Source organism: Acomys russatus, chromosome 30, assembly GCF_903995435.1.
Source record: "Acomys russatus chromosome 30, mAcoRus1.1, whole genome shotgun sequence".
NCBI classification, from domain to species: Eukaryota; Metazoa; Chordata; class Mammalia; order Rodentia; family Muridae; genus Acomys; species Acomys russatus.
The window spans coordinates 26,883,395-26,897,256 of NC_067166.1; the positions used below are offsets into that span (position 1 = coordinate 26,883,395).

At 43.3% G+C, this 13,862-nt stretch overlaps 1 protein-coding gene across 1 annotated transcript in view; it reads left to right on the forward strand.

The window, feature by feature from the left end:
- The window catches only part of Atg10 (autophagy related 10), a 250,450-nt gene extending 239,326 nt beyond the window's left edge, over nucleotides 1-11,124 (forward strand). Inside the window, exons 6-8 of the mRNA XM_051172593.1 lie at nucleotides 9,498-9,595; nucleotides 10,218-10,333; nucleotides 10,630-11,124. Coding sequence (XP_051028550.1) covers nucleotides 9,498-9,595; nucleotides 10,218-10,317 — 198 coding nt within the window. The 3' untranslated portion in view covers nucleotides 10,318-10,333; nucleotides 10,630-11,124. The remainder of the gene's footprint in view (nucleotides 1-9,497; nucleotides 9,596-10,217; nucleotides 10,334-10,629) is intronic.
- Nucleotides 11,125-13,862: the final 2,738 nt, after the last annotated feature.

The following is a 13,862-nucleotide window of genomic DNA, read 5'->3' on the forward strand; positions in this document are numbered from 1 at the left end:
GTGCTGAACTGGAGTACTCAGAAAGTGAGAATTATGTGTTCTCTAGTTATGTTTTCCTAAGATTTTTGAAACTTTTCAAGGATTAAGACTAGGGGCTACGGAGGTGCCTCTTCAGATATGAGTGCTTTCTGGGCACAAAGACGTGAGTTCTAATCCGCAGACCCACACGAACATACTCTGAGTACGGTCACACACTGTGATCTCAGGGCTGCGGCAAGCAGGGACGGGAGGGTCAGTAGGGTTTGCTGGCCACAGCCTAGCTCCAGGTTCAGTGAGAGATGCTCTCTTACAGGACTAAGATGGAAAGTGTTAGAGCCGGAGGCATGATGTCTTCTTCCTCTGGTCTTCGCATATATGCAGGAATATGTACATACAACAGAGAGAGAGAGAGAGAGAGAGAGAGAGAGAGAGAGAGAGAGAGAGAGAGAGAGAAGAGAGAGAGAGAGAGAGAGAGAGAGAGAGAGAGAGAGAGAGAGAGAGAGAGAGACTTTTTTACTTTTTCTACTTTTGTAAAGATTAAGATCAGTCCAAACATAAAGTACAAAACAAATAGTTAAAAGAAAGGGAAAAAAAAGATTGCAATACTTAGAGAAGATCCCCAAAAGCCATGGCTGGCTGAGGCTGGCACAGAGCAGGCATTTACTGAACACATGCTCATTATACAAAAAGCAACAGAAACTATGAGTGTATGCGTGGAGGGTCTGAAAGGACGTTCACCAGCGGTCTAAGCCGATTCACGCAGCGGACTGCCTTCATGCTTTGTTCGCTGTATTTCCTGAACTCTTTGCACTACTCCTAGAAGATTATGAATGGACATGACTTGAAAGTTAATAAATAGATGTATGAAGGGGTGGGCTGGAGATATGAGAGCCTGAGGAAGGAAGAGGCTGGCCTAGACAGCAAGTCTGGTCCGACGCAAGAGGAGCCACAGTGTGGTGAGCAGCTGGTGGTGTGCAGGGCCTGTGCCCTTATTAGTGAATGACCTTAAGCTAAAGTTCAGAGTGGCGCAGCAAAGCCCTGGGTGGGGGGTCGCTGTGGCGCTGTGGTCACCGCTGGTGCTCACTCTCCTTTTTTTTTTTTTAATTGAAAAATAAAATCATTCATATAACATTTCAATTGCTGTCCATCCCGTGCATCCTCCCATTGCTCACTCTCCTTCTACACATGAGGAAGACACCTCTCTCCATTTTTTGTTTTTGTTTTTTGAGACAGGGTCATGTTATGAAGCTCTGTTTGTTCTGGAACTTGCTCTGTAGACCAGGCTGCCCTTGAACTCACAGCGATTGCCTGCCTCTGTCTTCCACGTTCTGGGACTAAAAGTGTGCGCCACAACACCCAGCCTGACGTGTGTCCATTTTTAAGGATGTCCTGAGAGTAGAGACAGTGATCAGTCTGGAGTGTGAAACTGTGGGAAAGCTCAGCGTGTGAAATGGTATTTGTGCCCTCCCAGAGAGCCGAGAAAATTAAAAGATGAACCAAGGGACTCATCATGTTTATTACATGTAAGGCGAAGGTGCAGTATTATCATATTCCCTCCGATAGTCACATCTAACAGTCTAAAACCAATTCACAGTACTCATGCCAGACTTACCTTATGAGATATTTAACCATTGCAAAATTAAGTGTCATAAGGGAGCGTGCCTACGTAAGTCCTCTGCAGCTGTAGAGATTAGGAAGCTGACCCATTGTTTGCACGTGCGTGGGAAAGCCTTTAGTAGAGCCGTGTTCCAGGGAAGTGCTTCCCGAGCCGTAAGCCGAACACACTCTTAGCTGTGCTACTCCCCGTGGACGGTCTCTCTGTGCACATTTGCTTAGTGCACGAGTACGGGCAGATGGGAGTGTTTACACACGAATTTACCTCTCAAGCCAATCTAAACCGAATGTCACTAAAGAGACCCTGGCGGCTTTGGCGTCCTTTCACTCCTGAAAGGGGTGTATTACAGGTCAGGTGGAGGAGTTCAGGGGTTTTTTCCCCTTTGATTCCAGCGCTTCATTCCTAAGTGAGGGTAGGCTTTCCTAACATCCACCTAATGGCTTAAAACTGTCCTAGGTTCCGGTCCCAAGGGATCTGATGCCTTCTTCTGGTCCCCTCAGGCACTGGCATGCACACAGTGCACATACATGAATGCGGGCAAAACACACTTAAAGTAAAAATAGTAAGTATGATCTGCAAACACATTTTTTTTTTTTTTTAGTTAAAAGCGATGCCAAACACTGGTACCCTCCCAGATGGCACAGGCCACACTAAGCCAGATATGAGCTGACCTCATCCCACCCTAGTGGATGGAGCTCTGGGAAGTGACTCCACGTCTTCCTGAAAGGTCCTGGGCCGACTTCACACTCCTGATCAAGAGCCAACCAGTCTTTTCTAGTCCAGCGGCTGACTCATCTGTACCACCACCCAGCGTGCGTGCAGACTCACGTGTATAGAGCATCCTCTTGGCCCCTGGGTATCACCAACTGCCCCACTGCAGGGGATGAAGAGAGGAGCTTGACCTTAGCCCCACTCTACCCCACTTTCAGCTGGAGGTAGCAAGAATCCGAGTCAGCATCCCCAAACCCTGGGATATTATCTCCTCCTAAATGCTGTTCCATGAAGCCATTTCTTTCTTTCTTTTCATTTTACGGAAGCAAACAGACTAATGTTAGATCTTAACAGAGGCCGCCTCTGTAGATGGGATCGGCCATCCCTTATAGTCTGTCTAGTACCTTCACAAAACTGCTTAGCTGTTCGCATGGAGCAGCCCCATAGAGTTAACTTCCTAAATTGTAGCCTTCTACCTTCTCTAATGCCATCCCACTGAGCAGCATAAAGAAAACCAGAGCAATTGCTAAAGATTTTTTTTTTTTTTGGAAATGCCTAAGATTCTATTTTAATTGAGTGTGGTGGCTGGCTCACGTCTATAATCCAGCACTCAGGAGGCTGGGGCAAAAATATGACCATAAATTTGAGGCTAGCCTGGGCTACATAGTAATTTCCAGGCCAGAGAGAATTATAGAGCAAGATATGGTCAAAAAACAAAACCAAGGACTGGTAAGATGGGTCAGTGGGTACAGGCACCTGCTGCCAATCCTGACATTAGTTCAGCCGCCAAGACCCACAGGGCAGGAGGATATAACCACTTTCTTTAGCTTATCCTCTGAACTACTCACATCTGCCAACCTACATTAAGTAAAATGTAATTTTAAAAATAATATATTGATGATTCTTGTTACCCCATGCACATAAATCCTTCCTTAACTCAGACATTTCTTTCCTGTACTTATAAGATGTTTCCAAGTATTCCTAAATCATAACATACTAATCAGTGATGTCTTTTAATGCTACAGAGTCTACAAGATCTCCTTTGTACGTGTGTGTGTGTGTGTGTGTGTGTGTGTGTGTGTGTGTGTGTGTGTGTGTGAGATTAGAGTATTGATTCCAGGGTCTCATATAGTGAAAAACTCACTAAAACCCATACTGTGATGAATATAAATCTAGTATAATGCCTTCACACTCAGGTTACTTTGCTGCAAGTCCACACCCTGAATGGCATAGCCTTATCTATTTTGATGTGAATTAATTAACAGCTAAACATTCAGACTCTGTCAAGCACTCCTCTATGCGCATTTCTGATACTGTCACATTAGAAAGCTGCACTCATTCTGTGCCCATTAACGTGTCCCATAAGAAAGGAGACAAAAATGATGGTGATTCCCCTAAACTCACAGTTCCTAAGTGGTAGAGCAGGGCCTGACCCCAAGAGTTTCCACTACGGAAGTGTATGCGCTCCTCCCATTTTCTTATGGAAGACAACTTAGAGCCCAGGTCTCTATATTGAGCAGCAAACAAGGAGAGCTGGAGTGTTCCTTGGCCTGCTCTGGGAAAATGGTCTCCTCAGCTGAACTGTGTCTGGGAATCTCCTGGGTTCTTTGGAGGGCTTCTAAAATGTAGGCCATACTCCTCTAAGAGCCAAGTCCTCGGCTGTATAGTGAGACCGGTCTGTAGGAGACAGTTAGTCCTTCAGGAAATGAAGCTGTGAAGAAGTTCTGAGGGCAGTGGCTAGAGCTTTCATCCATGTAAGCCAGGAAGGGAAGGCCAGCAACTTAGCATCCAACTGTCCCACACAGCTCAGACCTAAAGCCCGCCACTGTGCCAGCCTGGATCCCTAAGTGCTCTGTGACCTTTTCTATTTATTTCATATCCCCACACTGCCGTTCTGTCTCTGCTCAGTTCAAAGCTGGAGTAACTTCATCACGACATCAGCAGGAAATCATCCATGTGATCATTCAAGGGGGATAAAGGGAAAATGCAATGGGAGAGCAGAGCTGTGGGATTGAGCTAACCCTCCCATTATGATTGCTTCCATTAAAAGCAACCCCAACAGCCTAGATTTTTATTATTTTAAAAAGGTAACAGATCATGATTGGGCATGGTGACTCACAGCTGTAATCACAGCATTTGAAAGGCTCAGGTAGGAGGATTGCCATCAGTTCACGGCCAGCCTGGGCTACACAGTGCAATCTTGAGAGAAAGAAAGAAAGAAGAAAAAGAGAGAAAGAAAGAAAGAATGAAAGAAAGAAAGAGGTCTCCATATGAGGTTGGGTTCCAACTCATTGCTCCCACTGGTACTTATGTGAAGCACCTAAAATGGCTCCTAGACTACAGTCAGCTTATTAGATCCCAGCTTCTAAACACTGTTTATTTTAGTTCACAGTAATTCTAAAGTTCTTTTGAATTTCCTCAGCACATTTGCTGTGGTCGTTTCCCTTAGGATTTTCTTTGTCCAGACTCTGTCCCCAGATCTCTGTCTGCTTGTTTTTTTTCTGTCATATCTGGTTTAAATATTACCTTGTCTTCAGCCATTTGGCCTGCTACAAAAAAAAAGAGAGAGAGAGAGAGAGACAGAAAGAAAGAAAGAAAGAAAGAAAGAAAGAAAGAAAGAAAGAAAGAAAGAAAAGAAAAGAAGTGTATGGAGTGGGGAATGAATGGTTTCAGCAACAAACAGTTGTGAAGGCTAGGTCAAGGTGTTGGCCAATAGATCAGGTGTCTGGGGAGGGCCCACTTCCTGTTCCCTGCATGCTTACCTTCTGTGTCCTCTCAGGAAGACATGAGAAAGCCTCTGTGTCCTGTCAGCAAGACCATTCTTCCCACTGAGAACCATTGCTCCTGAGTCACCTAATCACTTCCCAGAGGCTCATCTTCCAATGTCAATTCCTTGAGATCCAGAGCTCCCACCTCTGAATAGAGACGGGCACACGCACTAGCCCACTGCATACCTGTGCCTCCAGCCTCTTTAACCAAATACAGCGTCACCACAATTCCTCCAGAACTGTAAAGCCTCATGCATTTCCTTCCAACACCTGCTACTGTCTGGATCGTTGAGCCCATCTTTGCGTGTTGTTGGCTGTCTCCTGCCCTTGAATCAAGTTCCTTGAGACCAGAGACTTTGCTTACCTTAGAGCAGTGGTTCTCAACCTTCCTGATGCCATGACCTCGTAATGCAGTTCCTCACGTTGTGGTGACTCTAACCAGCAAATTATTTCATTGCTACTTCACAACTGTAATTTTACTACTGTTATGAATTGTAATGCAAATAGCTGATAAGCAGGATAGCTGATATGCAAGCCCCAAAGGGGTCCCGAGCCACAGGTTGAGAATTGCTGCTCTAGAGAACTAGTCCTGGCAGACACATAAAAAGTGATCTCTTTTTAAGCACATGTTGAATTAATAAATACCAGCTTAAGACAGATGAAGGAGCCAGGATCAAGTTGCCCAGGAGACTTGCCAGAGATACAGTGCACCTGGGCTGTGACCCCAGGGCCTAGTAATGGGTGGGAATGCTGGATAGAGAAGAAGCCAATAAAAAAATTAAAAAGCCCTAGATGTAACAGAAATGTATGATTCTGTCAACAGATAAGGTAAAATAGTTAGAGAAGATCTTCAGATACCTCAGAGTCCTACAGATACGGCATTTAAAGATGTTTATATTGTTTTAATGATTCTTTGCCAACAAGACAGGTTAACTCCTGGCAGCACCCAGCCTACCTCAAAGAGGATGATAAGCATCAATGGACCTCCTTATGGAGATGGCTTCAAACATGGCCAAATGGCCTAATTTGACCACTGACAGAATTCTGCCTAAAACTTGGCAAGCTTGGATGCAGGCAGAGTCGACAGCCAAACTCTGCCAAGACAGGGAAAGCAAGTCCTCACTAGTTCCTGCCTCACAAATATGTCTGTCAGATATATTGGGCCAGAAGGCGGAAGATGATGCTCCAAGTTTATAGAGAGTTTTGGGTTACTGATCAGACAGCAAACTGTCTCTGTCATTTTTTTCTTTTCTTTTCTTTTCTTTTTTACCTTTAATAACAAGATAGAATGCTTATGACTGAGTTGCTTCCTAGAGGCCCCATCTTCTTGATTTAGCTCCAACATAAGCACTTTTGGAGGAATTCATGATTTTAACGTATAGCAACTACCCTGATAATCTTTGTAATCTTATGAATTCAAGAGAAAAGAAAAAAGCGAGTATTTGAGATACAGGTCTAGCCAATGGACAGGACATTCTCCATAGTTGAGTGGAGAGTGGAGTCTGACTTTCACACGTACTCTGGTGCCTCACATTTGACCATGTCCCCTGGATGGGGAGACCTGGTGGCACTCAGAGGAAGGATAGCAGGCTACCAAGAAGAGACTTGATACCCTATGAGCATATACAGGGGGAGGAGGTCCCCTTCAGTCACAGTCATAGGGGAGGGAAGTAAGGGGAAAGTGGGAGGGAGGGAAGAATGGGAGGATACAAGGGATGGGATAACCATTGAGATGTAATATGAATAAATTAATAAAATTTTTAAAAAGAACAAAAAAGAAAGCCCGCTCTCTTTTTTTTTTTTTTTTTTTTTTTTTTTTTTTTTTTTTTTTTTTCTTTTCTTTTCTTTTAATTTGGAAGCTGGTAGCCTGCACTTCCAGTTTACTCAAGTAATTAATTTTACTCCTTTTCAAGTCTCTGATGGGGTTGAAGACCAAATAGTTTAGTTAAACAATTAAGCTTAGTTGCTTAGAAGTTAAGATGTTTTTAGGTCTAGATAGATGTTTTAAGTTGATAGAGATGAGATATGATAGGTATTGAGTTACATTCAGAATTTTAGACTCACCAAGATAGGAAAATGTTTTCTTCAAGGCTGCCAAACACAAACAGCCAAAACACTATGAATGTAACACGAATATAATTTCTGATTGTTCTGTGTTCTTCTTGCTGTATATAGTTTATTTTATATATGTATAATAATATAAATGCATATGTAAAAAAGAAGTAAACAATAAAAAATACTATATTAAAAAATTAAAAAGCCAGAAAAAACATTGTAGTGAGCAGAGATGTCTAAAATGGCATGTAAGGAGACTGAGTGGTACTAACTTTCAGGTACCTATCGTAGCTGTACCCCTCACCATACATAAATCTCTCAATTTGTTCCTCAGTGTAGAACCTTCTTAGTTCTTCTTTAAAAACAAAACAAAACAAACAAAAGCAAAAAGAACTTTATTTATGTGTATCTGTGTTGAGTGTGTGCCACATGTATAAAGGTTCTTACAGAGGCCAGTCATGACATCCAATCCCCTGGTGCTGGGGTTACAGGCAGTTGTGAGTCACCTAACATGGGGACTATGAATCAAACTTGGGTCCTCTGGAAGAGCAGCAAGTGCATCATACATGGGTGCCTGGGGCTGAGGGCAGAGGCAGAAAGGAAGGTTCTTGGGTTCTTAGGAACTGCTGCCCAGTTGGCTTCCTTGGAGACTGAGCAAGGGGAGGAGAAGCACGCAAGAGAAGTTGCTGGGCAGCCCCTACATACCAGCCACGGGCCTGTTTTATTTGGGCCAGTTCATGTTTAAAGATTTAAATTTAAGAGATTCTACATCAACTGATTTCGTAGGTCATTTTGACAAATAGAAGAGCTGCCATGCAGGACCTGCATTCATAGGGCCCAGTTGGCTGGGGCGGGGTAGCAAGCACAGCCGGGGATTGCAACCCTCTCAGGCCCTCATGGCCCTTTTGTGTTTAACCAGAATTCTCCCTCAAAGTCATTTGTATGGACTTCATGGCTACCTGAGTTGGTAATATCCGTCACAATGGCTAGGGACAATTCAAATAACTTACCGTCCATGATTGTTTTGAGTTGGGAGACCTTGCGCATGGGTTACTCACCACACCGAAGCCTTCTAAGACTCCCCGCTGCTTGTGTCCCTAAACTGGCAGCAGAATGATCTGTAGCCTATACCCAGCCTTTCCCCTATAGGCAAAGTGGAATAGCCTATACCCAGCCATTCTTCTATAGACAAAGTGGAATTACAGCATAGGGGATTTCAGTTATAGAAACAGCCCTGCACATTTGAGAGACAAGGGAGAGGAAAAGAGAAGAGTGGAGAGGAGAGAGAAATGGTGCAGGCCATTCCCTTCCACTTAGCTTGTGCTCACAGAACACACACCATTGACATCCTGAGGAAGACAGCATGCTGGAGCAGTTAGCATACTAACCAAATTCAAGCTTAAACTATGCAAATGATTTTGGTTCCCTGACTACCAACAAAGACATAAGGGAGATGGTTTGTTCTGGTTGTCAAGTGACTGCTCTTCCTGAAGAAAAATTAAAACAGTTATGAGCCAAAGAGAAACATTGGCTAACCAAAACAGAACCAAGGAAATTTATCTAATTTATAGTGTATAAATGGCATGTGTGTCCCACCGTGTTCGACAGTAAATCAGTGAATACCTCTGTCTCACAACCTTTGTCATGTTTGCATTATAACTGTATTTCAAATTAGTAAGTCAAGCTGAATGTTAGTCAGTGATAGAATTAAATTAGATGTTTCTCTTAAAAGGGCAGAGCTGATGATATGGCTTAGTGGGTGTCTTAGACACTGTTACCGTGCTGTGAGGAGACATCATGACCATGGAAACTCTAACAAAAGAAAACATGTAATTGGGGACTTGCTTATAGTTTCAGAGGTCTAGTGCAGTCTCATCATGGCGGGGAACATGGTGGCGTACATGCGGTAGATGGGATCCACCATGATTGACAGGCCAAGGGAGAACCTGTGCCTGGCATGACTTTTGTCCCACCCCCTGTGACACACTCCCTCCAACAAAGCCAGACCTCATAATCCTTCTAGTCTTTGTCAAATAGCTCCATTGTCTGATGGCTGAGCATTCAAATATATAAGCCTGAGGGATCTTCTCATTCAAACCACCGCAACAGGGGACAGGGCACGTGTAACCAAGCCTGGTAGCAGGAAGTCAAGCCCCAGGACTCACATGGCTGTGCTCAAGTTGTTCTCAGACCTTCACACGTGTGCATATGCCACATGCTTGAGTACACACATACACACATGCACATGATGGGGGAGTAAGAAGAGAGGGAGGGGGAAAGAGAGAGAGAACACATTTTAAATAATAAAAAGGAAAACAGATTGCTTAACTTTTCGAAGTAGTTCGCAGCGACAGTTTGTATTTTTGCAGGAACATCCAATACTTGGGCAACCATTTTTTGTTCTGCATCCCTGCAAGACAAATGAATTCATGACTGCCGTGCTAAAGAATCCACAGAAAATCAATAGGTAAGAACCACTGTCAAGACACATTGTGCTCTACTCTGATTTTTAAAGTATAAATCTTTTCATGTGACTCTAAAAGCCAGGCTAAAATGAGAAATATTCTTTCTAATAATAATGGTGAGCACATTGATCTTGGCTGTGTGCTAGGTGTTCCGGGTTTTAGATATATGAACACATTGGGCTTTTATCACACCCCAGCATCTTTTCCTTAATTTTCAGAGAAGAAAGCTAAAGCACAGAGGAGTCACGGGACTCTGCCAAAGTCACACAGCTCATTTGGGGTAGGACTGGGATTTGAATACAGGCATTTTAACCTCAGCACCACAGTTTTAACTACTGTGCTCAGCCACTCAACAAACGCTATAAATTCAAATGAAAATCTTCGGGTCATCACGAGGAATCAGAGGCCCCGGTTTTGTTTTGCCCTTCAACTACCTTGGTGAGAGATGCTCACATACTCTAGGATCATAAATCCAACTTGCATCCTGTGGCTGGCATCAGGGATTCTGGGGTTCCAGGCAGGCCCACATCTTGGGGAGCAGCCTCACTTCCTTCTGGCCCCTCACTGATGTGCTACCAGCAACTATGACACAGCATGTGTGTTACCTGTGCCTTACTTTCTTAGGAATGTCAACTACATCACGTCATGGCTGAGCATCGTGGGGCCAGTTGTTGGTCTGAATCTACCTCTGAGCTATGCTGAGGCAGCATCGCAGGCTGAGTGATTTGCTAGCAAGCGAGGTAAAGAGGAAAGCCTGGGTTTTGTGCTTGGTACTTAGAAAGATGATGGGTTTCTTAACCCTTAGCTACACTCAGGGTTGGGTCAGCCTTCATTATCTTTATAAGGCTGGGCCCTGGCCTGTTCTTTAGTGTTCTAACAGTGACCTCTCCAGTTCTGTGGGAAGTGTTTTATTTTGCTACAGAGGGCATCCCACAATTGCAGGAGTGGGCGGGTTTATTTTATGGCCAGTGTTCTTGAAATAAGACTTGACTGCTCTTTTTTATTTTCTTTGCTGTTGTTTTGTCCTTGTTCTCAGACCTTCTGTTGATCCTAGAAACTGCAGCAGGAAAAGTGCCAAGAGCATACCGGGGAAGCCTCAGTTTCCATGGAAATTGGACTGTAACATCTCATGTCACCAAAATTTGATGCAGATTTCTCTCCTTAGCAAGAAACTGTCTGCAGGAACCTGTTTGGAATAGTGGTTGTGTGGAAGGAACACATCACAGATTCAGATCACATAAATAGCAAAAATGAATCAGGTTCAGTGGTGTTACCGTTGCTGACATCATCAAGGCTTGCACAGGTCATCTTCTCTAGGCGCAGTTCTTTTTCTGTTGTGGAGATTGATGGAGAAATGTATTTATATGTTCGCTTTAATATAAGATATGTGAAAATTAAAATGTAGAACTTGCCCGTTTCTGAAAATTAATCTTATAAACATGACTCATCTTAAATTATTGTCTCACAGTCAAACTCAGGAGCAATGGATTATTTCTTCATCAGTCCCCCAAAAGGTGCGCGTGTGTGTGTGTGTGTGCGCGCGCCCAAAGACATAAAAAAATTAGATACGGAATAAAGATACCTGATCATTTTATTATAGTAATGTGTTTTACATGCTCAGTATGGCATGGTAACTGCAGGTTTTTAAAATAGCTATAGAAAACATTTAAGCATTGCAAATGCTTTTTTTTTTTTTTCAATTATCTACACAATTATTTTTTCCTTCTACCTGTGAGACTATCAGCCACTCCATTGCATTGCTGGAGGCTTTTGTGCAAGTCTTCACAGCCCTCCAACTTTCTTTTGAATATGAGAATAATAGCCTGTCTCACAACGTTATGGTGAGAGCTATATGCAATCATTAATGCACAATTATTGAAAAGTATACAAATACTAATTAAATGTTCACCTGCTTCATAACTACTGCTGTTAATTCATCCCATAATATGTTTTATTACCAGCAAGACATTAAGACAAACCTTATCTAGCTTGTCTTACAGGTTGCTTTATTTTACATTTTTGTTTTCTAGAAGATGAAACTAAGTGGAAAATAATTGGTACTGTTTCTTCCCTGGCTTGTGTCCTGCAGGCTCACCTGAGGACACCTTATACCCCCAAATGCTAGAGCCATCTTCTGGGACATCCTGTCTGAGGTGAATTTGACAGGCATACTCTCTGGAAAACCTTTTCTTTGGGTTAACTTTTGTCATAGGAAGCCTTGTCCATCTCTAAAAGGTAGACGTGCTTCCTGCTGTTTGGCAACACAAGGTTCTGGCATACCCTCATAAACTCACTGTAAACAGAAAATGCCATAAGCTGAAGATGTGTTCAATATATCTAATCTATTGAGCGTCATAGTTTTTAACCTTTATAATTTCATTTGTTTTGTCTGTATATAAGCACAGCGCAGGGCACTTGTCACAGAACACATGTGGAGATGAAAGGACAGCTTGTGAGATGGGTTCTCACCTTCCACTGTGTACCCTAGGGATCAATCTCAGGCCACCAGCTGTGGCCATGGGCACCTTTACCCAATGAGCTACTTACTGCATTAGCTGCCTTTAAATATGCTCAGAACACTTACATTCACCTGCAGTTAGGGGAAACTACCTCATTAAAGGCCTATTGGTTAATAGACATGCTGCATATCTCACATCAACAAATGTCCAGCATTTTGTAAATGTTATGGGATGTGAAAGGAAGAAAACACAACATCCAAAAAGCCTGATAGCAAACACAATACTGTAGAGTACTGTTTTTCTTAAAAACAATGCTTTCAGACAATATAGTTTGGTCATGTATTTCCCCTTCCCCAGTTCCTTCCAGATCCTCCGACCCACCCAGCTATATATTCTTTTTTTTTTTTTTTTTCCTTTCTCTTTAAAACAATAAAAACTGTCAAGAGGGTCCGATCAGATCTCCAAAGCCAGGATCAAGTTCTTGTGGGACTTGGTTATAAAGCAGCTGTGGTGGTTTGAAGGAGAACGGACTGCACAGGCTCATGTGTTTGAATCCTTCTTCCCTAGTTGGTAAACTGTTTACGAAGGATTAAAAGGTGAGGCCTTCTTGGGGTGGAGGGATGTCACTGGAGATGAGAGGGCTTGGAGGTTTCCAAATCCCATGCCAGGCCCAGTCTCACCCTCAGTGCTTACAACTTGCAGGTCAGATCTGAGTTCTCAGCTACTGCTCCAGTGCCATGCCTGCAAGCTGCCATGCTATCCCACAATGGTCGTGGACTCTCACTCTGAAGCTGTACGCAAGGCCTCACTTAAATGCTTTCTTTTATAAATTGCCTTGGTCATGGTTTCTGTGGTGGTTTGAAAGAAAATGTCCCCAATAGTCATGTAGGGAGTGGCATTATTTCAAAGGATCAGGTTGTGTGGCCTTGTTGGAGGAAGTGTGTCACTGGGGGTGGTCTTCGAAGTTTCAAATGCTCAAGCCAGGCCCAGTGTCTCTCGCTTCCTGCTGCCTGTGATCCTGATGTAGAAATCTCAGCTACCTCTCCAGCACCATGTCTGCTTGCACGCTGCCATACCTCCCTCCATGATGATAATGGACTAAACCTCTGAACTGTAACTCAGCCCCAATTAAATGGTGCCCTCTACTAAGAGTTGCAGCAGCCTTAGTGTCTCTTCACAGCAATAAAAACCCAAGCTAAGGCAGAAGTTGGTACTGGGGGCTGGGGTATTGCTATGATAAGCCTGACCATATTTTTGTTTGCAGGCTTTAGTACTAGAAAAGTGATTAGACATTTTAAGGGGGGATTAATGAGCCACCCTAATAGGAAGATTTAAGATAGTGGTGCTGCAGGTAACTTGAACTGTGGAGGCCCAGGTCAAGAGGTTTCACCCCTGAAGACTGTTAGTAAGTGCCCTAGAGATCATTCTGTGGCTATTTTCTGCCCTTCTTAAAAAAAAAAAAAAAAAAAAGAAAGAAAGAAAGAAAAGAAAAATCTGCCTGAGGCTAAATTGAAGAGTTTTGAATTGCTGGCTTTGGCAGAAGAGATTTCATGGCAGCCTAGTATTGACTGTGAGTATTAGTGGTCAGTCGTATGCAGATCTGTAATGAAAAGGAGCAAGCTGGGCAAGGAAAATGCACAATGTACGGTTTGAGGAGAAAAGGCACAGCAGGAAGTAGAATGGAGCTACGTCTATTAATCCCACCAGGCAAGAATAAAACACTGCCACATTTTTTAAGCCAAATTTAAAGTGAGCTTCATTAAATACTGGTGAAAATGATGGACACTAGCCAGGTCCTTACCTGAGATTC